Below are 25,239 nucleotides of genomic sequence, written 5' to 3' on the forward strand. Positions count from 1 at the left end.
TATTCGTTAGGCAAATGTGTAAACCTACCCCATCATAAATATGGCTCCAACCTAACATGACCAAAATACTAATACATATTTTTTTGGTACAGTCTATGGTTGTACATAATGTAATTTGTACCTTGATCAGTACAAAACCCACTGGTACAGCTAAAACAGCAGTAAACTGATGACAGAAAAGGTTTCATCAGATTTGTATTGTTTATTTTCTCTCACCGAGGGCGACCTGACAGACTTCTTGTCCACGTCCACGCCCTGCTGGCCCTGCAGACAGGCAGTGAGCTTCTTGTGTGTGCTGTGGGAAACCTGCTTCACCAGCTCCAGACGTTTCTCCACCTGAAACACACACAGAAGGAAAGGAAGACAGAAAAGTCAGGGCACAGGCCTCAGCGAGAACCATGCACACACTGTGAGCTCCTTCCACTAATGCACAGCTTGTGTCAGCTTCAGTTACAGACATGCACTCAAACCTCAACCCAGAACAGAGTTAGATTTAAAAATAGAAACTCCATCTTTCCATCAGAGCTTTTCCCCCACTAAAACAGCATCATTCTCAGTTGGTGTGAATGACGCCGCACCATTACCTGTTGGGGTTCAATGCGTCTCATTTCATTATTAAACCAGCTGAGTGGAAGCGATGTGTCTGCCACTCAGAGCATCATTAATCTGATCAATTACAATGTCGCACCCCAAATCAATCAGCGAGGACGTTTCGCTTTTTGTCTCGCAAAGAGGTTCAATTTCAGCGTTCGTTAATGTTGCCCGAAGGCAGTTCAGAAAGCCATTAAAAAAAAACCCAAATATCTTTAAAAAATTTCATGCATGCTGAATATTTTGCTCCACTAATGATTTTTCTTGTGAGACTTTTCTTGTGAGCAGCAGCGAGCATCGAGCCAAAGAGGAAAAGCATTCGCACAAACACACAGATTCGATGAAGACTCATTAGTACCTGCAGCAGATCTTCACTCAGCACTTCTGTTTTTTCAGCCCTGGAAGAAAAGAGAAGAGCGGCTGTTAGGATGACAGAGAGAGGGAAATGTTAAAATTACAGAACTTGTTATTGTGGGAACTTGGCAAGTAACGCACAAACCACTCAATCACTGTAATTGCATCATTTGCTCGACTTCTGTGCAAGAAATATAAAATGCTGCAGCTGCCTGGAGCTAATCGTGTAAGAGGAATGTTTATTTTCACAGTTTCACAGGACTCACGCTGGTCTGGTTTAATTACAAAGTCTCAAGTTGGAAATGTGACAGAAAACAGAGACTGACTGACACTTACAACATTCTTAAACTCTTTGACTTATCTTCCAATTATTTTATGGGTTGGGAATTTTTCTATCCTAATAACTAAATAAACAAATAAATTTTTTCGATCCTAATAACTAAATAAACGAAACTAAAAACTATGAGAATCATCTGAAAACACACAAAAAAAGCTTCTTTTAGTTCATGGAAAACATCCAAAAACTGCTCCAAAAACTAGTCAGTCTCCATAGACTCTCCCAACTTTACAGCCAAATAAACATGTTTATAGCCTGCTGCAAAAAAAGGTTTTGGTCTCTATAGCTAAAGCCCCAGTCAGATACTTAGCAACCAGTTGGCAACTGCCGGGCAACCGTTGGTAACCTCATCCACACTGGCCTAAAGACCAGTCAGTCCCCTGGTGGTAAGCAGCTGCTAGGAAAAAATGTGTGTCCCCCCAACCAGTTGGTGAGTGGTTGTGAGAGGTTGTTTGCTGTCAGTAGGTGAGATTAGTTGCCAAGAGGTTCTGCCCCAAAAGCCTCTTTAGAGTTGCAACTGGTTGCCACTGTCCCCTGCAGTTTGTATGGAAGACACCAACTTGTCTCCAACTAAAAAAAAAGTGCAACAAAAATGAGATAAAGAATGAATTCATCCTCAAAGTAAAACTGGCATCTTTTGCAGCACGTTGCTTTCTGAGATAAGGCACAGCTTTTATTTTGCCGGTGAGCAGTCTCGCCTTCCGGTCAGTAGCAACCAAAGCAATAACAAGGAGATATTTGATGCAGCAGCCTTTTTGCAACTGATCTCATGTACAGTAGCAACAGCCAGCAACCTCCAACAACCACTCGCCAGCAGTTTCACCTTCGTGTAATTCCATGGGGTGACATTATTTAACTCACAATTTCAGCTTGTATTTAGTTCCAAAACTATATTTTTTCGGGGGGTTTGTGCTTGAGTGAGTTGATGCTGAGTCAGGTAACCGGAGCCTATAGCTGTCTGCTAGGCCTCACCTCTGTCAGTCTAAGCCACTGAATTTGACCTTTTAACCACATTTCTGTTTCTCTGTTTTGGTGATGCACCCATACAGCTTTTCAATTCAGCTTGCCTGCGTCTCGATTGACAAATATGCAATAAAACACTATAAAGACACTACGGTGGTGACTCCACTGAAGAAACTACTGTAAACTTCTAGTGACAACAAGAGAAATAACCCTTTACAGAGGCAAAGTGGGCAGTTCCCGATATTCTCAACCTTAGAGTGGAGGACTGAAGTGACTGATATTAGTGAAGGGGACCTGAGTCGTTGAAGACGTTAGACAGTTATCTAGACAACTGCACACCTGGCATGGCCATCAGCCACCAACCAGCCATGAAGCGACAATTACAGTGTATGTGTGCAGGGCTTAAGAGTCAAGTCACAAACCGAAATGCCAATGTTACTATGGAAACATGCTCCCAGTGGCAATGCAATGTTACTGATATTAAGCTTGTGTACTGTTGATTATGTTCAGTGAAGATGAAAGGATGTAAGGAGTAGTGAAGGTGGATGAGTTTAAATACCTGGTGTCAACCATTCAAAACAGTTCAAAAGAGAGGTGAAGAAGAGAGTGCAGGCTGACAAAGACTGAGTATTAAAGTATTACCCCAATAAAAAATGATTAAAAATGTTAATGTTGCCTCTTTCAGAGTCAGACTTTCAGTTAGTATGCATCAAAGTGGCGAACATATGTATACATATTAGGATGTTTCTTTTATTGTCAATAAATCCCACACTGACAAAAAGAAAGAATAGCCTCTTCAAGCTGACAATGGTTCCTACTGAAGATGCAAGCCTTTAAAAACAACCCACAAATATATAATTTCATTTTCTAGAGAAAAAAAAAGAGCGTATTATCGTCCTAAAACAGCTGCTCTCCGCAGGTTTCAGCAAATGTTTCTCAAACAAGAAGAAATGGAGCTTTTGTTGGAGACTATTATCTGCATCGCATTAATGTACACATGGTACTCTAGTGAGTTTTTCAGGCAGCAGGATGGTGTGTTTGTGAGATTGAACCATTATGAACCAGTGTATGTGTTCATGATAATGAAGAAACATGTCACCCAGTGCAACACTGATGTGTTTTTAATAGTTTCTGCACAACAATGAAGCTCGATAGCACGCGGGAATAAAAACTCCCAAGCTTTAAATGTGCAGACAACACATGCTTTCTTCTTCGTGGGTGTTGTTGATATCAGGCTTTAACTAATGATGAATGATTTTAATCATACCAACGATGTAGCATTTAGAAAAACATATTCTGCTCCATTATTTGATCACCAGTTCCTTCAGGAAGCCAAAGCGTGATGCACTGAAATAACACTAACAGACTGCAGCACTGCCTTCAGCAGCAGTTGAACAGCTGATGGAGATCAGTGTGGATATTTCGGATGCTAAGATGACCTGTAGGTTAATAACAAAGACAGCCTCTGGAGGAAAACGTTGCCTGGAGTGTCAGAAAGCCTTTAGACAATAGATCTGATAAGATGCATAACAATAAGCTGCAAATTTAAAATAAGGCAAAACCTGCAATTGCTGGTCTTATCTCACCTGGCTAACGTTTGCAGAGATATTTATCTATTGGCATCTTCTTTTAATGCTAATAAGGAAATTTTATGGATTTTTTTAATCGTCCATTTCTTGAAAGTCTCTTAACATTTATGTCTATCTGCTGGTTTAGCATTGCTTACTCCTGCTTTAAAATCACGGGGTTCAGACAAAGACATCTGTGTCCAGTAAAGATGCACAAACCTACCCGTTTGAATTTTAAAATCAACCCAAATACCTGCTAAAACCAAATTTTTGCTCTTTCAAAGTTGACATGAATGCACAACAATTTATCAAGTCTAAAACATCAATCCTGAGACTAAAGACATGAAGGTTGCAGTAAGTTTCCCCCCCCCCCACATAAGTATTTATTTCATTATTTTTTTACATTTTGAATGCATCACTGTTAGATTTCCTCTGATGACTGTTGCAGTATTCCTCTATTGTTGTTCATTAGCAAACACAGAGTCCAAGTGTATAAATAGCCAAAATGTTCATTTTTTGTTGCTGTTAAAACTAAACAGTGATCAGAAATAGATCGAGCAGTTAAAGATGAACCACAGCATCCTCATCTCTGTACACAGTTTCCTGAGACAGATTCTTTCTTGGGTTACCTTTCCTTCCTTCTCTCTCTCTCGCACATTTTCCCCTGACAACCAGTTAGATTAACAGAGTTCAGAGAACAGTTAAAACAAGTCACAATACAGATACTCAGAGCTGTAAATAGAACAGATGCAGGCAGATGAGGAGATATAAAAACAGAACCAACAGCATTAAAACTACACACACAGCTACAGCAGACATTTCTTCTCTCTGTCTGCTGCGATTCAGCCTCACAAAACACGTCGATTATAAATCAGGCATCAGTTTCCTAAAAGCATCTTAAGACAGTCTTTCGAGCGCTATAATGCTCAGAGAGAAAATATGTTTGGGAGCTCTGGTTTCAGACTGAACAGCTGCAGATAGAAATGATTGTAGCTTGAGGAAAAAATCAGAGTACAGCAATAAACCGAGGAACGACTGAGTGGCTTATCTGTCACTTATGAGTAGCAAAGTGCAATTTGCTGGGACCGGCTCAGCAAGTGGTTTCAGGTATCAGATCGCCATGTTTCTTAGTGGATTTTTTCACTTGTATTTAACACTGTGCACTTGATCTGATAACCACAGATGCACTTGAAAACCAGCTGTAAACAGGGCCAAGATAAAAACTTTTTACCTACATAAAAGTTTTTGTTCTGCTGAATTTTATCAGCCCTGATGTTACTCTCTGCTCTGAACAGCCTTTAGCAGCTGTTTCAGTTTGTAGTCCAGATATCAGTGGCAAAACTGATAACAGGTAAGTGTGAATCACCTGTGGTGCACTTCCTTAACCCCCGCAGACAGAGAAACCTGTTATTAAACAGGCAGATTAAGTTTTACGAGTCACCTGGGTGTAAACAGCCTGGAGTCTTAATTACAAGACTAATAACATTTCTGCTATTTTACAAGATCAACCTCTTAATGCCTAATGTATCATATTTTATACGTTGAGTTATGTGAATTTGACATCAGTGTCACACAAATTAAAATTAAAAGTACTGAATTTACATAATTGGAATGTACTTACAGACCAGATTTGTATGACTAAGGTCTTAAATAAAAAGTATTATTTACAGTTTTCCTTCACAGTAGATTAAAACTGTCTAAATCATCAGTGAATTCAATGTTAAATAAAGCCAACTCTGTCTAAATTCTGGATTAGCAGAAACTGTTTGATGAATAGATGAAAATATGTTATTTTCAGTGTAACTAATATATAAGTTAACACTTTCCAGCAGCCCTGTGCTTTCTGACCGAGAACAAGCACCAGACCAGTCACGCTTACCTTACCTGCCTTTCTGAACAGCACAGACACACATCCCCCTCTAAATGTACCTACTGCCGCATACCTGTACACATTTCACTCTAATTTAGCTCAAATTTAAAACAAAAAAACAAAACACAGAGTGAGCCTGCTGCGGCCCAGTGGACTTACACAACAATGCTTTTTCTGCTCGACCTCTTAGTCTTGCTAGAAATCTGCAGCTTTCTCCTCCACATCCCCCCTGCTCACAGAAGGGAGAACACCTGTTTTCAAGCAGGAGTCCTGTGACAATAACCAGCCAGAAAACAAAGAGGAGAGAGGAGGTGGCGAAAGTGGGAGGAAGAGAGGGAGGGGAAGGGCGGCGTGAAGAATGAGACCTGACTATCTGGTCCTTTCACCCACTCGTCGTCACCAGCCTCTGCTTTATTTTCCCCTTTGTCAACAGATTGGACTTTCAAATATGTACACATTATGTGTTTATGACTGAACAGACACATATCCATCCCCACACACACACACACACACACACACACACACACACATAAGAAAGACAGCAGATGTCATAAGACGGAGGTTAGACGGTGACCTTTCTCACTCAGTTTGCCTCTCCTGCCCTGATTGGATGATTATCGATCCGGCTGTGGTGAAACAGCTGGATGCAGGAGTAAGGGATAGCACTGCTCTTACTTTTCCCATCTCCTCTGCTGGTGTCTGCTCTGCTGTGAGACTCAGCATGATGGGTCTCTTGTTCTTTTCCATTCACTGCAGTTCTCAGCTAATGGAGCTTATTGGAGAAAGCGAGTGCTCATTTTAAGAAGTACCCTGGCAAAATAAATAAATGAATTAAAAATCTATTTTCTAAGCAACACATATCTTCTGAGCCTGATGTTGAGCTGATACAAACAACTCTAAAGTATGTACAAGTGCTGGTTGCTCCACTTAGGGTTTGTCAATCTGAAACTTGCTGCTTATCTCAATGATCTTGTTTTTAAGATTCTCTCGAAAACTTTATCCTGGTTCAACAAAGTAAAACAAAAACCAAACAAAGGTCTAAGCTAATGCATGCAGTAGTTCTTTAGGCTATTGAACAGAGGGGGGCCAAACAGGCTGTACAGAAAGTAACATTTACCAGGGTCATGTTATTTTAATGTGGTAGCACGCCATTATTTGCATATGAAATGCAGACTCGAGTTTCAGGGTGTGGTGAAAAGAGGGCTCAGAAGTGCCGGGTACAGTGATAATAGTGCACCTATTGGTGGTAATTACAGGAAGAGAAAAACAACCATGTCCTCTTCAAAATCTCTTCTAAATATAAATAACTTAATATTGTGCACTGAGCTCATTTGTGATAAATATGTGCACATTACATGAAAGATTTAGGTATTAGGATGTGAGGATGGACAAAAAGCCTCAAAATCCTGCTCAAAGTTTTCAAAAAAGATTTTTACACCACATTTATTTCTCATTTTCTTATTTCCACCCCCTGTACAGCTAAAAAGAGAAAGTCCTGGAAGCACCCCTGCTAAGACTAATGGTAAAAAATGCACGTTGTAATCAATTTAGTCAAAGTATTGTAAAAGCCAACATTTTACATTTTGTAATATATTTAAAATCCAAGGGTCTCCTAATAGTTTTTCAGCCCTCAGTACTGAGTAAAAAGACCCATGCTCTGCTTTTATAAGCTGTGCTCTGAGATTGGTACCAGTGGGAACAAATTTATTTTTTCAAAGAATGGGCCATGGAAGATTTCACCGGCCAATAAAGTCCAGTTTATCTGGCCTTAAGTGTTAGATTTAATCCTAAAATGTGAGTTTCAGCTTTCATTGTATGATGTATTCATTTTGCTTTTTTCACTCTAAAACTAAACATTCAGTTTGAGTCCAGCTGGGTTCAAATGAAATATTAAATTAAGTACTTCACTGAAGTACTGAAAACTAACATCTGAAATATGAAGAAGAAACTGCACAGGGGGAAGGAGGAGCAGTCACTCTGACAAAAGACAAGGGGAGGCAGTGACTATATATACACTGAAGGGCAATCAGAGAGACAGCTAGGGAGACTGAGACACTGAACTAAATCACAGAAGATGATACAAGGGAAGAAAAACTAAAAACAAAGCACAAACAACACTAAGTTTCAAAATAAAGCAGGAAGCTTGATAACTAAACTGGTAAAATACAGATACATGAATGAATTTGACACAAGAGGACGAAACAGTGAGGAAATCATTTAACAGGAATAAATACACTCACGGGGATGACATTAACACATAAGAGAAACACTAACAAAACAAAGAATCACATAGAATATAATTCCAATAACCCAGAAACACCGGGTAAACTGAGTCGAGACTACGACAAGAGCCATGCTAGCAGTTCTGTGAGGCTGTACTTAAATAAAGTAGCGCTATTAAGCCTACCCTTATCATGCTAACATGCTCACAGTGACAGTGCTAATATATCCTATGTTTAGCAGGTATAATAATTATCTTGTTCCACCAATTACTATGTTAGGATGCTAACATTTGCTCAGCAGCTGCACAATCTGTTCAGTTTCACCAGGGATTTAGTGATAATTTAAAGTGCCTGATAGAGCCCCCTAAGAGTGAAATGGTAGTTAATAGTCTACATTTATTTTATAATGTAATATTTTGGTTTGTATATTTTCCATCTGTTCTTAAATATGCTCAGCAAAACAACTACAGAAAAACAATGTGCAACAGAGGCAGGTTGTAGTAAAACTGAAAACTGCCGTTATTTAAGCTGATACACACTCCAATAAGTTCAGAGATATAATATAATCTGATATAATAAAAAGGTCCACATGAAAAAAATACAAAAAAGTCAAAAATGCACAGCGGACACCCAAGAGTAGAAAAACAGACACTGAGAGAGTAAAATGGAGACGAGGGTGCTGAAAAACAGCTGAAACTAATAAAGGGAATAAGAAAGGAAGTAAAACTAAACAACAGAAACATGCATAAACTTAACAGAGAGATTCAAACACAAGAGGATGAGGCAAAAGGAAATTATGTGAAAACAACAAACACTAACACAAACAGAACTAACTGTGAACTAAAGTTTAAAAAAGTAAATAATAAAAGAGAACCAAACCAAACACCAAAGTCCAAAACCTGCATGAGTCCAAATGTAGGACCATGAGAACATCTCACTGGCAAACTCAACAGCAACCAACCAATCGGGTATTTTACTGAAAGCTAAAAGGGGACCGTTCACACACCTGCCACTCACCTGAGCTTGTTCTTCCTGTTAAAAGGGAGTTCTTCCTTCCCACTACTAGTTCTTTTATCTAATGCTGCAGAATCTTTAATGTTTAATATAAATCACCTGGAAACAACATGTGCTATATAAATGTAAATAATACGAACACCTGCATCTAACCACTTTCTGCTGCTTATCTGAGGGTGGATTATGGGGGAAGCAGTCTGAACAGAGTAACCAAGACCTTCCTCTCCCCAGCCACCTTCTCCATCTCACCCAGAGGGAACACTGAGGTGTTCCCGAACCAGCCAAGAGATGTAGTCTCTCCAGTGTGTCCTGGGTCCACCCTGGGACCTCCTCCCAGCAGAACATGTCCAGGAGGACACAGGATGCCTGAATGTTTCACCTCAGCTGGCTCCTTTTTATGCAGAGTAGCGACTCGACTCTGAGGTGATTGACTGGATTCATCACCCTGTCTCTAAGGAGGAGCTCAGGGAAAGCTCATTTCTGCCGCTTATATTGGTGATCTCATTCTTTCAGTCGTTACTCAGAGCTCGTGACCACTGGTGAGGATAAGGGCATAGATCAAACCGGTAAACTGACACCTTTGCTTTTATGCACAGCTCTCTCTTCAACCCATCGCCCTAAACTCCCACTCCCCTCACGCTCCACTGTGAATCATCACCTTAGTGTGGTGGAAAGGTTTGTGTGTTTCTGTCATTCCATGGGCTTTTATGTTGGTCCCCGTGAAAGCTAAAATAACAAGGGACCAGTTTACCCTGCCCAGGAGAGGGTTACCTGTGCCCCACACTGGAACCAGACCTGGGTAGGAAGCTTGAGGGAGAGTGCTTGGTGGTCTTAGCCCATGGGGCCTGGCTAAGCACAGCCCGAATGTGTATCGGACAGCAGTCAAGACCGGAGGCCCTGATGGTCCAGGCCCCGGCTGCTGATGCTGGCTACTGAGATTTACAGTTGGGATTTAATGATGTCTCCATGACACTGTGGTGCTGAATGACAGTGTTTCTGTTAGCAGTCACAGTTTCCTGTTTCTGTAACAAAACTGAAGTTATTTCTGACACGATATGTACAAACCCAGGATTTTTTAAACTGACATTTAAAAAATCCTGGATTTGTAACCGCTGCTCTTTCTCTCTCTGAATTCATCTTCTCTCTGGCACTAAAGAAGTCTAAGCAAGATTCACAGTCTCTGGATTTAACAACGAGATAATGATCCTTATGCAAACACAGAGATACACGCACGCACACTAATGATGAGGTTAGCAATTACTCAACCGTCCTGGAAAGCCAGTTGCTGCAGAGAGATGGAGATTAATGCACACGCACACACTGAATCCAAGCATGCCCAAATGCAATGCACAGTGTCTCGTTCCTTTCCTCGGTGACAGTTGTTTAGATTTCATCCAAGTACATGCACAAATGTACACATCCACTTTGTCTCTTTCCAGGTGTGACATAATGAATGTGAAGGCTAACACAAGCAAAACAAACTGCTGTCTGCTGTCACGGTGAGTTTTAACACCCAGGAGACAACATATTCAGACTGTGTGCATTATGTTTGCACAAGTACCTGCATAACTGAGAATAACAACGTCTAACTGACAGTTGAATAAGTCTTCAGTTTGAACTGTCATGTCCTCAATTACCAGCAGGAGGCAAGATTCCATAATACTTTGACCACACTTATCCCAGATGGAAAAGGATGTATTATTAACTGTATATTAAAGCTATAATGTGCCTGCAGTGCGACTGGACACGTGAAATTGAAGGCAGCTTTCTATAATGTGGGTTCGGTAACTCCAGCAGCAGAAGAGGAAGCATATGGGCACACCCCAGTCACTTTTTCTGCAAATATAGGGGAAAAAGAAACATGTTTGCACACAGTTCATACCAATGTGATCAGAAATGCCGTTTGAAGCATATCCATCTCCATCTAAAGGTTAAATTCTCCAGTTAAAATGTTGTCATTCCCAGGAAACACGTGTGCTGCTAACAGTTGATGCTTGGCTGCGACTCTGCATATCTGCACGTGTAAGGAGAGGAGAAGGTCAGCTGTTTATGTTGTGCTGACGTTTCCACTCGGGGGATTTGGGCCTCGTAACGCAGCATGACTGGGGTCACAGCTGAGGAAGGGAGAGGCTAACAAACACATGGTTCATATTTTGGAAATGCCTGACTCAATGAAATAAGCAGCTACATGTTGTTGACGGCCGTGTTTGCTCCAGGAAAAAAGAAGTGGGCAAACAGGAGAAAAAGAGCCACGTGTGATGAGTCTAAACCTCACTCGTGATTCAGCTTGCTCTTCTACCCTTCTCACTGCAGTTTTTTTTGTTAATTGTTTGACACATCAAGGGCACTACAGCATCCTGAATCAAAGCCTCAGCAACACAGTCGGTGCTTTACTGCAGCATCAGCTTCTGGCGTCACAGCCGGGATTCCCACCGGCACAGAGAGGCAAAGAGGGGGAGGCAGCGAGAGGTGATGAAGAATACAGAAGCAGAAGAAGATAACAGATGTGTAAAAGGGATTTTTCAGTCATAAATCTTGTGAGGGGGAGCTGGAGTGACAGAAGTTGGGAATACAGAGTGTTCTCCAAAATGACTCAACTCTCTTTTCCCCCATCTCGACAAAAAAAGTCTGTCTGAAAACTTTTTGCAAAGGTAGTGCAGCAAAAAGAGTTTCTCTGAACAGCATTTGAGTTAAGTTATATCGCTAATAAAGTGCAATAACAGAAAAAGGGGGTTTTGGTATGAAGCAAAATGCTGATTTGTTTGAGGGAGTGAAAATAGAAGCATGTGGACATTTCTGCACAATCCACATTTCTCAAGCTATAAGCAAAACATTTACAAAGTGACATTTTTTCTCGCTTTACTGGAGTTGTCTTTAACTGCCTGAAAAATGTGAAAGCCCAATCCATCAGAGTCATTGAGCGCATTAAAACTGTAATGAAACAACATAAGCCTTGTTTCTTCCTCGATTTTTCTCCGGTAAATGCTTCCAGGGCAGCTTTTTTTTTTTTTTTTAAAAAGACATTGTTTCTCTTACTAAAATATCTGTCAACATGCCACAGCAGCAGTTATGTGTCAGCGCTGTTCTTAAGTTCTTCAATCAACTTTACGCAGCTTAACACTTGATGTGTTTTCACTGGTGCCGATCTAAACCTGCTCAGCAAACCAACCACCTTTTTATAAACAGCCTCAGTGTTGACATATTAAACAGTAATGCACAAGGAATTCAAGGCCACACTCAGTGGCTTTGACTCATAATGCCAAGCCACACCATGTTTTCATCACTGGATTATTAAATTTTATTAAGGTTAATGTTTAAGCTACTCAGATCTTAATTATACCTGTTTGAAAATACTTTTTTTTTTTTTTTTTAAAGTGGTGTAATGGAGTAGAAGTCTTAAGTGGCCATTCAGTGTACTAGCTGATGTAGCTTAAAGGCGCTTGCTAAGAAGGAGTTCTTTCCCATTGTGGGAAGTTATTTCTAACTAGATTTTGTTTAAGCACTACAAAGAGTTTTAGTCTAGTCTGGGTCTGTGATTTCCATTTTACAGCTCGACTATTTCAGTGTTTTAACAGCTGAGCACCAAATAGCAAAACATATGAAGCTAGCAGCTAGCTAGCTAGCTAACTAAGGGGTTTTTTTGCTATAGTGCTGGAGACAACTTAATATTTCAGGGAAACTGTTCAAAATTGAATAAAAGCACCAAAATTGGCACATACAATCTATACTACTTTTAATAAACTCTATTATCCATTTGAAAATTTCATTCACTCTTAATTCCTGTAGAAGCACTAAGGCTATACTTAGTTTTTTTATAGGACTGCACAGAGTCATGTGAGGACTATAGAGGGGAAAAACACACCAAATTGGGTGCTTGTATCCACAACTGCACAAACCAGAATCAAAGGCAAAGGACATCGTCCTTATCAGGATCTAGAGTCTATCCCAGCTACCACTGGGTGAGGAACAGGGCACACTCTGGACAGATCATCAGTCAGGGAGGGCGAACACAGAGAGATAGACAACCTTTCACACTCATGGGTAATTTATCATTACCAATTAACCTAACCCCACTAACAGCATGTCTTTGTGCTGTGAGAGGACACACAAACATGATGCTAACTCCACAAGGAAAGGCCAGGCCAGATGATGAAGTCCAACTTGGACCTTCTTGCTGTGAGTCAGCATTGCTGACCACTGCACTGCATCCTCATCTGCTGTGGTCAGGTGCTTTGCTGCTTGTGTTTAGACCCGAGGCAACTTAAATACAAATAGCTAAAAGTTAGAAGCTGCTTATTTGTGTGGATTAGTTTATAAGTGTAGCTTATAATTATTAAATGTTTTCCCAATAGAAAACATAAAAATACTACACTAATCTTTGTTGTGTTCTTATTGAAAATCGAGAAACTGCTGCTTTGGTGATTTTGTGCTTTCAGATCAGTGATTCAGAATTAGATGATTTTATTCAAAATACATCAGCAGAATTTTCTCTGTAACCACCAGCGAGTCTTAACGAGTAAACAGGTGAACTGAGCTAAGAAATTCAAAGATTAGATTTATAAACTGAGAAAACATATCAGCGTTGTTTTGACAGTTTGTGTCCTCAAAGGTGCTTTTTTTTGTTGCTTCTAGCTCTTCTGCTGCCGGGAGTTTCTGTCAGTGACACCGACATCCGACACACAGAAGCTTCAAAGAGGAAACTGAACAAGTCATCAACAGAGATTACTGTCCAAACTTTGCCTGTAAATAATTCACTTTGGGAATGTTATAAGACAAAGGAAGTGCATTTGGTAGGCCTCAAGGATGTATACGATACTTTGTGAAAAGAAAAATTAATGTGGAAAATATAAATACTTGTAGTTCCTTGACTCTTATTGTAAAGGTGTTTCTAACCCAGTGTTCAAATTCAGTTTCTACAATACTACAAAGTGAATACTATCAGCTAAACTCCACTTCATATTCTAGACAACTATCAAATAAACCATGTTCATCACTGCAGTTATACATCAAAAGGTTACTATGCAGAGACAAGCCATGTTTCTCTCCTTTTTTGTATGAATAAAAACCATATATATGGTCATACATGCTTTATCAAAAATGAAAGTTTTAAGCCTAATCTTAAAAGTAGAGAGAGTGTCTGTCTCCCAAATCCAAACTGGGAGCCTCCCATTCTACTTTTAAATGGTCTAGGAACCATAAGTAAGCTTCCATGAGGCCTGATTATTCAAGACCTTTCATGTGAGGAGAAGGATTTTAAATTTGATCCTATATTTAAGAGACATATGATGAAGAGAAGCCAATACGGGAGAAATGTGCTCCCAGTCTGCATAATATCTCCTATATGTGTATACAAAGCCCCTTTTTATATATAATACCATAAATAGTAGCTTTTCAGATTTTTATTTAATATCACTGCAAATCATAACCGTACAAATATACTTATTTAAAACCACAGACTGCACATGAAACATGGACGGGACTTTCAGGTCAGGAATGGAAGTCCTTAAAAGTGCTTTCATTCTAATGGCCAGTAGGGGGCGACTCCTCTAATCCACCGCTTTCTTAATCTTTGATCTTGAATTTTTACGTAAACTCAAATGGGAGGATAAAGCAGGTTCGGATTTAAAGGCTTTACATTGGGACTTCGCCAACTATGTTTTATACACAGTTTAAATTTAAACATATTCTTTAGTCCTTTCCTTGAAAGCATCATCCAGTAAATATGCACAAATGTCTGAAATTTAACAAACTTTATGTCTGTAGATATGGGATCCTTTAACACGGTCCAAATAGATGAGCTTATATTTGAAAACGTCTTATATGCTAAATACTTAATTCAGTCCACCTCGGGCAGGAAAATTGGTGTATGATGAAGGAAAAATGGTTCAAGGACAGAAAAGTCCCCGAGGAGAAATGTTTTAGGTGAAGTCAAATTACCCAGCATGCTTCTCTCTCACTGCTAACCGGGTGGGGGTGGTTTTGGGGGTTACTATGGAAACGGCAGAAGGATCAAGCGTGGAAGTGAAGAAGGAGGGTGAAGATGAATGAAGAGCTGGAGTAAAGCGGAATCATTCCTCCACCGGCAGCCCGAGGTGCGGCGCCGGCGGTCGAGCTGTCGTTTGTCACAACGGCAGAACCAGCCGAGATGAGATCTGTATCTTTATGTCTGTATCTTTATCTCACACACACACACACACACACACACACACACACACACACACACACGCGCTCACATCTTCTTTTGGCTTCAAGGTCATTCCCTCTACTCTTTTGGTGACTGTGGAGTGGGGATGGAATAATAAACCGCCATGAAGCCTTTGAACGACGAGTTCCTGGTGAGCTGACGTCTCACGAAGATGCAAATCTGTGAATAAAATGCGGGCACATGTGCCGTACGTGCATGCGTGTGTGTGTGTGGATGAATAATAAACTTGTCAGAGAGATTCTCTCTCTGCAGATGAAAGCAATAAAAAGATCTTTTTCGACCATATTTTATTTATAGATAGCTCTATTTTCAGCTATTTGATCCACACTCAATATAAAACACTACGCGGGACAGATATTTCAAATTCAGCAGTCTTCAGAGCACAGTCAGTGTCTGAGCATTAAACATGCTGAACGTTATCCTCTGATTATTCACCGCTCCTTACTGCACGTTCATTAAACACAGAACTGCATATGTCAGCCCAGTCAGGCATGAACTGCAACAGTACTGCTGGTAAAAACGAACAGTTTGTTTTTTCATGATGAATCTTAACATTTTAATTTGAAATTTAATCCTCTTGAAAACTCTAATGTCAGCTAAACCACGTTAGGACTTTGTGAAGTTTGAAAGCTGAAAAGTTGTCTTCTCAGATCGTGGATATGACATCCCTTTACATCTAAGAGGCAGAATTAGTAAACGGGGTGTGACTGCAATCCCCAAATGAAGCCTGTGCGTCAGTTCAATAAGGAAGATCTGTATTCACTCATCTGTCTTCTTGTCCAGGTGTTTGGCTGCTAGTATGTTAATTACATCACTTCCACTTTCCCACACTGTAAAACTCAACGGCGACATCATTTCTGTAGTCCAATTAACTTTCTTCAATCAGCCTCCACGCTATAATCCCACTCCTCAGCTTTCATTCTCCCTTGCAGTGTCCTTTGTGCAACCCACCTCCTCACTCCATCCAAGCCTCCATCTTATCTTCACCACCACTGGGATCTAGACTCATTCTGCTGTGATGGGCCATCCGAGTCTAATCGCCAAATAGCATAACTGAATTCTGTATATCAACAAATTACAGTCAGCTCCTTCTAATGATCTCTCCGTATTGAGACAGTAGTCATAGGTGTGGTTAGTTTTACAGGGTTTTATAAAAGTCGTTAAACTGTTGGTTGAAAGCCTCGGGGTAGCTCATCATGAAGATCAGTTCATCCTGATTCACACACACTGGGGTCACTGGTTTTGGGGATGATTATTACCAGGGAGAAGTGATTTTTTTTTTTAGATTAAAACGATGTGACTATTGTGCACAGATGCAAAACAAGACAACATGGATAGTATTGCAATTTATGCTGCAAAATCTTTTAAAACCTAAAACCTTTTTCTTTACAGGCTGTTCAGGCCTAACTGAGTAATAAAATTTTGATCTTAGTAGAAAACAAAACAAAACACATGATGATATTCAGCCTTGTGCTGTGTACACAGACCACCTTGATTCAGATGTCCAAGCAGTGTTGCATAGTAATCAGTGGCCACACAGCACAGCACAAGATAACAACACACAACTGAAGGGGAGGAAAAGCCTGTTCCTAAGAGCACAACCCATCAAAATGCTGCTCACAGCCAAAAGTTTCGAACGCCCAGGTCCAGCTCTCCGGAGAGCTTTCTATTTTTCTCAAGGAGCACTAAATCCCTCCAGCTTCTCTCCGCTGAATACAATGAAATGGCCTGACTCATTCCAGATTCACCCGGAGTACCTCGGCCTTGTTGGCCCTCACAATTGACAAGCCAACAAAACAGAGCAAAGCCTGGAAAAATAAAATCCACCACAGGAGGTTGTGAACTGCTTTAAAGCTGCCAGAGATTCACTTTTCACCTCCTCTTACTAAATGTTTTTGCTTTTAAGTAGCACAGAGCGTATACACCTCTACTTTTAGAGGTGAAGGAGCCGAAAGCCTCTTATACACAGCACACAAAGATGGATTAATGTGGCCTGGAAAATGAAGGTAAACAGAATACGTATTGTGAGTGAACAGGAAGGAGGCTGAAATTAACATAAAACCTCTTATTAAACTTCTAATTAGGTAAAAAGATGTGTTTATGAAGGAAATATAACATTTTCATTCTTATTTCCTATTTCTTGCATTCTTGTATGTTCAAATTAACTGTGTAACTAACAAATAATTAAAAATAAATGTTGGCAGTATAACAAAGAACAGAAATATACTGTAAATCACTGCTTTGTAATCCTTATTTCATCGTTATTTTTGGCATTCTGTGATGATACTTTTGCATAGAAGGATCTGGTCCACTGTTTATCACTGATTAATGTTAAATTCAGCCTTATTTTTATGGTAGTACAAGACAATTTAAACCTTTTTTCAGACCAAAGTAATATCTGCACACAGCTCCAGCAATAAGTCTGTATAAGAGGAAAAATTCAGGGGCAAAAAAAACACACTGACTAGAGCTTGTAATAACTTAGACGCTCTTTTTTTAAAAAAAAAAATATAAAAGTGAAGAAAAGTAGGTTTGTGGAAACTGACGGGGAATTTTAAACTCTCACCCACCCTTCCTACCTGAGATTTAAAGGTCTTTATAATATGATCTTTTTAAAATGATTTTTTAAAGAGCAGGAATCGCTCAGGCAGAGCAGAGTGAAACTTTAATGCTTCATGCTTTAATGGTATCAATATTTCAGCACAGCTAAAAATACAGTCATTTTAACATAGAAGTGAAAGGCTGGGAGCTGTAAAGATAAACCTCTGATAAATTGCTTTCTCATTAAATTACCTATTTATATATAAAATGCCAGAAAAATAAATTCATTAAGGTATAAAAGAGAAGCGAGAAGAAGCATAAATATGTTTGCTGATGATTACTGAATACGTATTTCAGCTCTACACATGAATCACAAGCTTTAAACACGGATAACTTTAGGTTACTTATGTAACCCTGGTTCTCTGAGTAGCATAAGTGAGACGTCTCACCAGAAAGCTCTTCTTGCTGGGGCAAAGTGATCAAAGGAGTTTATTTTGATTAATAGTAACACAAGTAACACTATGTTACTATTGTGTTAGTAACATAGTAACACAAGTAACACAGTAGAGTAACACCAGCTACCTAATAGTGGGAGGAACCTGCCCGACGTGGTTGTCTCAATCACAAACCAACCAAATGTATGCTGGGAATGAGAACAGTGCATGAATTAGTCACTCAAACTTCTTTTGTACCTTTTGTACAGTCATGCTTTCCAGCTAAGTCAGTTTCAAAGAAAAGGAGCAGAAAATAAACTCGATGGCCATACAGACTCTGTGGATCTCTCCCAAAGACCAACAGTCCACTCTTCTATGAAGGTCAACAAACAAATCACCAGAAAGATCAAAGCTTTTTTTTCTTACTTAAAATTATAGTAAATTCCCCCCAAAATGAGAATGATTGGTTTCCACTGATTAAAGTGTTGCTAACGGGTGATCGCATTTCCTGTTTGGCAACTTTGTTTTTGACTCTTTGCCACTGATGGACTTTTGAAAAGGAAAAATCCACATACTCTAATAATGCTCAGGAAGCTTTGTCTGACGATCATCCGGAGCCAAATTTGGTGAAGTCTGGAAAAACCTTTGGTATGCAAAAAATACATATGTCGCCCTAAAATGCATTTGTGACAGAACACTGTGAACTTGTTTTGATGTGAGAAATGCAAAAATAACTTAGTTCAAGCAATTTATGCATAACCCCACCTAAATTACTCTTACTTGCTCAAGGCAGATGAGCAAAAATTTAAATGAAAAATGAAAAACATTATGATGTGTTTACTTGATGTTAATTGGCAGCTCAGTGGTTCACAGCAAGAGAGTGTGAACCTGCCCAGAGCACGTCTGTGTGAAGTTTGTGAGCTTCGGGTTCCTCCTTGGTGGAGGTGACAACAGTAGTAGATAAACGACAAATAAAATAATTAGTACATTATTAGAAAAAGTGTTTTAAGCTTCTTTTTCACATTTCCAGCTGTTCTCAGTAAAATTTCAGCCATTCCTGATACAACATATCAGCCTACAGCCTTGACTGCAGCTGACACACCATCTCCTCACACACAAATGAATGTGATGTGCTAACCTTGCTGTCACTGCGGCCACCCTGCCTGAACTCTCCCACACTCTGCATCTCCTGAGCTGTGAAGAGCTGATGCACACACAGAGACAGCAAGCCCTCCGACCCCATGGCTTTATTTTCATGTCTTTACACAGCTGGCCTGAACAAGACCGGTGGTTCTTCCTGTCACCAGAGACCCTGAAATATGTTGAAATGAACAGGCTGAGGACACTGACTACAGACTGACTGACTGGACATCTGTGTAGTGACGTTCTCAAAGCTTTTTCTAAAACACAAAAATCCTGTTTATTCCTAGAGTTCCCAATGTGTAGATTTCAGGATGTTTTTTAAAATTTTGGCTGGATGTGTAGCACTGTTTTATCTCTCTATCGCCCTTCTTTGCTAGTAACTTACAAGAAGTTTTTGTTATGTATCTACAGACAGTGTTGCAGACTAACAGAAGGGTTTGGTCTCATGCATTGTTGGGGTGTTTAGACACACATAAATGTAACTGTGTGCGAAGTTTAAGCCAATATCACACATACAATACAGCCCAGAACATATCTAGTCACTGAGTGACATTTACAGGCACATTTGAGAAATGTGTTCTCTGTTGTTGCATGCTCTTATCTGGAAGCAGCTTTGTCTAGATGGCTTCGAAAAGGCATGCAAACCATCTCCTGGACAGTGACGTTACCATGTACTGTGTAGACCCTGAGAATTGTTCTTATTCTACTGGTTTATCAAATCTGCCGGGTCAAGGTTTCATGACAAATGATTACTAGAGTGAAGAGCTGGATTTGAACTCAGACCCACTATCTTTTCATAAACCTCAATCAAGAGATTTTTAATGGCTCCTAGCATATAAACCTACTACAACGGGACCGCTCCAACCAAACGCAGCCTTTTGTTTCAGACGTCAGTATTGCTTCTGCCAATGCAACTAATTATTCTTACTGTTATTATTATTATTAATACTATTAAACCTGTTTTTAAAACAGGTAGAACCATTGAGGTCAACTATGTAACAGGCCTATGTTCAGTTCAGTTCAAGAAAATCGGGAGATCCAGCCAAAGTCTTAAGTATCTTTAGCTTTATAACCATGTAGGGTTTAAATATGGACGATGAGTTGGATACTTTTAGGTGACCTTGTGAGAGATTTCTGAAATCTAATAAAAACTGACTGCATATTTGCCACAGCTAGATTAAGGGAAGCAGATATTTTATAGCAGAGATAATTTTGTTATGTTCAGGGTGAATAAAAGAGGTTCAAGTATGGATCCCTGCGAAACACCTGAACTAATGGGAACTTTACCTGAACTCTTTACACTCTACTGTCTGAGGCCTACCAAGTAAATATTAAACCAATTAAAAGACTGATGATCTGAACTGATTGCTAATGCCAAAACACAAACTGATTATTTGACAGCCCGAAGTGAGAACATGTTCTATTTTTTTCTGTAATTCAGGTGCAAAAAATCGGTTTCATATGAGGCCCTTCGATTTGTTGGCCCCTTGCTGAGAGGTGCTGCTTCAGAGAAGCAAAAGCAAACCTTTAAAATGTAAGACTAAAACACTTTGTATCTGATCAGGTGAAACCCCACTGAGCTATTAGTCTGCAGCTAAATCGATGTTAACAGATCCTGCAGGGCCTTTCCTGGATAAAACTGAACATCTGGCGAAGTGGCTGTTCTACAGACATGTTTTGTTTATCCTGCCCCCCTCCAGCCACCAAGTCCAACAGGAGTTGGGTCACAGCCAGCGATGGGTTCCACGAGAGTCTTGCATATTTTGGCAAGCAGGTCGACGCTCTGCTCTGTTCACTTGTCCTCTTTCACTCTCGTTTTTTAAATTTTGTTTGTTTAGTTTTTTGTCTCCCTCCAGCTATGTCCCTCCCTCCATAAATTCAAGCCATTTCTCTCTGAGCCTCTCGTCCCTCGTTGTAGCTCAGGAAACACACAGCCGGGTCTGGCAGCCGGGCTGAGGACAGCCCATTGGACTGGTCTCTGCAGGAGCGCTGATTGAGCAGGGCAGGCTTCTCTCCTGCCAAGTTCTCATCATACTCAGCACTTACAGGGAATGACTAATAGCTGTGAGAAGAGGGCTGAAGAGGGAGGAGAAAGACAAGACAAGCACCCAGAAAGTTAGAAAATGCACTAAGGGTGAGAAATTCCTTGCAAACAAACACGCCTTTGTATTAATGCTGCCATTGCCAAAGCTGTGAAATAACTCAAGCAGGTGACAGGTGGGACGAGACAATATGCTGCAGGGACCTGGAGCAGGAGCCGCATTGTCAAGCTGACGCGAGGTTTACAGTTTTAAATGGAGTGTTTTGTTGTTCATCCCACTGACGGCTAACAATAACGATGATCTGTGAGAGAGCAGGGATAAAAGGAGTCGGACGCTCCCTGAGCTTCCCTCCCTCCCCTCTCATATCTTCAGACTTTCTGTCTCTGTGAGGTTAGGCCGTCGCTGTGGATACCATTGACCTCGCTCATCCTCGGTCAGGCTCAGCCTTTTGCGATTTCACATTTCTCGCAGTGACATTAAATGATGAAATTCACTTCTGAGGACAGCAAGCTCTCGTGCAGGACCACAGTCCTAGTTTTCTGCATGCAAGCTGTGAGATCACTTCCTGTCACTGACAGCTCTGATACTTGTGAGCCAAGCACGAGCATACAAGGGTGTTGCATGGCTGGCAAATGTATCTGAAATGTTGCATCTGAGATGTTGCCAGCACTTGTAATCTGAGCGTGAGCTCACAAAAGGCTTTTGGCAAATTGACATCTCACAGCATCCAGACTCATGAGTTTAGAAAAATAAGAAAGAGACTGGTGGAAATCTATAAACCTGTGCTGTGATAGGATCCCCCAGCGGCTCTCTGTGATTCTTAAACACATTAAAATCACCACAGAGGATAAATCGCACTCACTGCAGTCAGATACCCAGTCAGAGTAACAGCTTTTTCTATTTTCACGGTCAGCTTCTGGGTCTTTATCATCACTCAGACACATTTTAGTTTTTAATGTTATCAAAATCGAGCAGTGCAATAAAAAATCTGTACCATGTTATTTGTAACATATTAAAATAAATCTCTCAATCTATTTCTGTCATTTCATCTTTTCATAGTAAAACAATAATTGCTGGCAATGGTTAAGCATCCTTTATCTGTAAGCCTACTAACTCTAGGAGTGGCAACGCTGTGGGGTGTAAAAGTGAGAGAGCTCATCAAAAATATGAAACATTTTCATCTAAATTTAGAAATTATCTGAAACTTGTGGTATTTAAGAAACATAAGCTCTGACACATGGAAAATGGAGGACTGTGGCTCACATCAACGAGGCTCTGGGTTCAAACCCAAGTAGGTTCACCTGTGTGAGGTTTGCATGTTTATCAATGGAAAATGCACTTAAACCATTCCTTGCTCAGGTCCTATCATCGCTCAATTCCAGCTCAATATTTTTTGTCCTTGGACTCAAGTAGAGCAGATTTTCATGATTCATAGCTTAAAATATGTATTTTTGTTTTGTTTTGTTTTTTCTTCGACCTTGGTGCAGCCCTGAGTTCATGCTTTTTCTGAAACATCAGCCTGATCTCATGTGGATGAACAACAAAACACTCCATTTTTAAAAACTCTGTTTCTTTGTGTTCTTTGTGTTCAAATCTCTGCAGTGTGCACGACAGTCATGATGACTTTGTAAGTAATCTATTTAGAAATGAGGCATTTTTTTATTATTTGTCCAGACAAAGTGGGGACATGTTACCACAGCAACCAATAAACCCATACAATAAACCAAAGAAGTAGCTACCATTGTATTATAACAAAAGTCATGAGATTTTTCTAACCTTATCCAGTGGTTTTAATGCTTAAACTTAACCGAGCAACAGTTTTTTAAATAAAATAATGTATTTTAAAAGATATTATACAAATGAAGTGTTAAAATCTTGACGTGTACACGTGAAATGTGGGCTGCTGATGTGAGCTTTCAAATGATTTGGCCTGACACCATCCCCTCCAGCCTCCAACTGTACGCCTTTGCTACCTTTAAGAAGTGGAAAACACACAAGAAAGGTGTAACTTGAGTCCACAATCATGGATCAACAGACCAGAGATCGTATCTAAACTATGAAACAGCCAAGCAGGAAGAAAAGAAGAAGACCACAACAAAGGTTCATGGATGGAGTGAAGGAAGAGATGCAGATGAGATGCAGGATACAAGGGTGAGATGGAGGCTTTGGTAACCCCTAAAAGGAACAGCTGGAAGAGACTGAGGTGAAAGATGAAGAAGAACAATGACAAAGAAGGAAGAAGAAGAATGAAGAAGATATTTGCCACGAGAAAGAAGATGTTTAAACTCCTTCCTCTCAAACAGAAGGGGTGGAAGCAGGTGGGCAGAGCTTCACAGCCAGACCTGTGTGCCTGAAATGCCACATTAGGGAATATTCACTCTCTGACATCACAAAGAGCCAAGAGCAGAAAAAAACCCATCCGAACAAAGGAGTACAAAACGATGTATTTTGTGGTCACATGTATGTGGACACTTGAACATCACAGTTAAAAACTCTGCTGCTCTAACAGCCTCTGCTCCTCTGCCTGCAGACCTTCGAGCAGATGTTGAACCTGCTGCAGGGATTTTATCCACAGGAGCTTTAGCGAGGTCCAACACTGATGCTGGGTGATAAGCACCGACTGGCTCACAGTTGGCGTTCCACTTCATCCCAGAGCTGTTGGACAGAGTTCAGGTCAGGGCTCAAGTTCATCAGCACTCCAATATTAAACTGAAGCAGGAAACTACTACACAAAACAGCATCATGAACACTTGAGCCAAAAGCTCATCAGAGAGAAAATCAATCTGCAACCATTTTAATTAATGTTTAAATATGTCAAACTCTTGCAGATTCCAGGTTATTGCACGTCATAATTTTCTGTTTTCTTTGATATTTATGTAGGATGCATATGTCATAATACATATACGTGGGAAGAATCAGAATATCTTTGGGATTTGGGGGAAACAAATGACTTAGAGATGTCAGTTTGGACATTTACCACTGAGAAAATAGCTTACATGCATAGCTTACAGTGAAAGCAGCTCCTGGCTGTGACCCTAACTTTGTGCTGCAGCATGTAGATTTCACTCAAATTCAATTTAGCCTCAGACAGCCTCAGACTAACACGAGTCTTTTGTACAATACAACTGTAGCAGGAAATCAGCTCTGGCATATTTTACTCTGGCCTATTTTGAGGACACAATATAAAACATATAGAAATAAAATGTAATTCAATTCAGTATTAAGTGAGAAATATAACTGCTATCTTCTCATTTTTCCTCCATATATGATGTCAAGCCTGTTACTGAGCAGAAATAGATCTGAAGGCAGGGATCAGGAGACACAGATGCACATTTACAAAAACTAACACACACACATATATATAAAATATGTTTAGTATGCAGTCACTGAAATGTCCTTGTATGCATCGGACTAATAGCCGCCTTGGGAAATCCTCCACTCTCACACAACATGAATCTGTGCCAGCAGCTTTGTTAGCACTCAGTAACAGCTATGCAGAAATCTATACATATGCATGTATAGACACGGGCTCAGTGTCACACACACTTCACATTCATGCACACTCAAGCAGCAGAAAGCTGCTGGGGATGAAACTTAATGGATTTACAAGGCTCTTCACAGGAATGAGCAGTTTGGCCAGTTTGTATACAGATCAACGTATGTTAGCAACAAAATAATATTTGTATAGCACAAAACAAGTCTGCCCTCTCAGCTTTTTCCAGCTGTTTTGGCAGCTTCTGAACACCTGAGACCGCAAGCTTGACTGTTTCTAATAGGACCCGCCCACACCTGGAGGCCAGACAAACGCCAAACGAGGAGAAAAAGTGAAACATCCCAAAGGCAGGATGTGTATAAAGGACAGCATGTGATTTACAGGTTTAATGACGGGATGTCTCTGAGTTTAGCTTCAGTTGTTTAGCTAAGATACATATAAACAATCATCAATAACACTGGC

The 25,239-nt window shown here is 40.2% G+C and overlaps 1 protein-coding gene across 4 annotated transcripts in view; it reads right to left on the bottom strand.

Annotated features, from left to right (window-relative positions):
• LOC100699214 (rho GTPase-activating protein 44) overlaps positions 1–25,239 on the bottom strand; it is a 102,746-nt gene that overhangs the window by 38,670 nt on the left and 38,837 nt on the right. For 3 of the 4 annotated variants that reach the window (XM_019362318.2, XM_019362317.2, XM_019362314.2), the window contains exons 1-3: positions 5,843–5,950; positions 950–989; positions 217–336 (exon numbers count right to left, since the gene is read on the bottom strand). In XM_019362318.2, the coding sequence (XP_019217863.1) occupies positions 217–336; positions 950–989; positions 5,843–5,907 (225 nt within the window). In that variant the 5' untranslated portion in view covers positions 5,908–5,950. Of the gene's footprint in view, positions 1–216; positions 337–949; positions 990–5,842; positions 5,951–25,239 lie in introns of those variants that run through there. The other variant, XM_025909706.1, reaches the window with a different exon arrangement.

The sequence above is a fragment of the Oreochromis niloticus genome, linkage group LG8 (genome assembly GCF_001858045.2).
Source record: "Oreochromis niloticus isolate F11D_XX linkage group LG8, O_niloticus_UMD_NMBU, whole genome shotgun sequence".
In the NCBI taxonomy this organism is placed as follows: Eukaryota; Metazoa; Chordata; class Actinopteri; order Cichliformes; family Cichlidae; genus Oreochromis; species Oreochromis niloticus.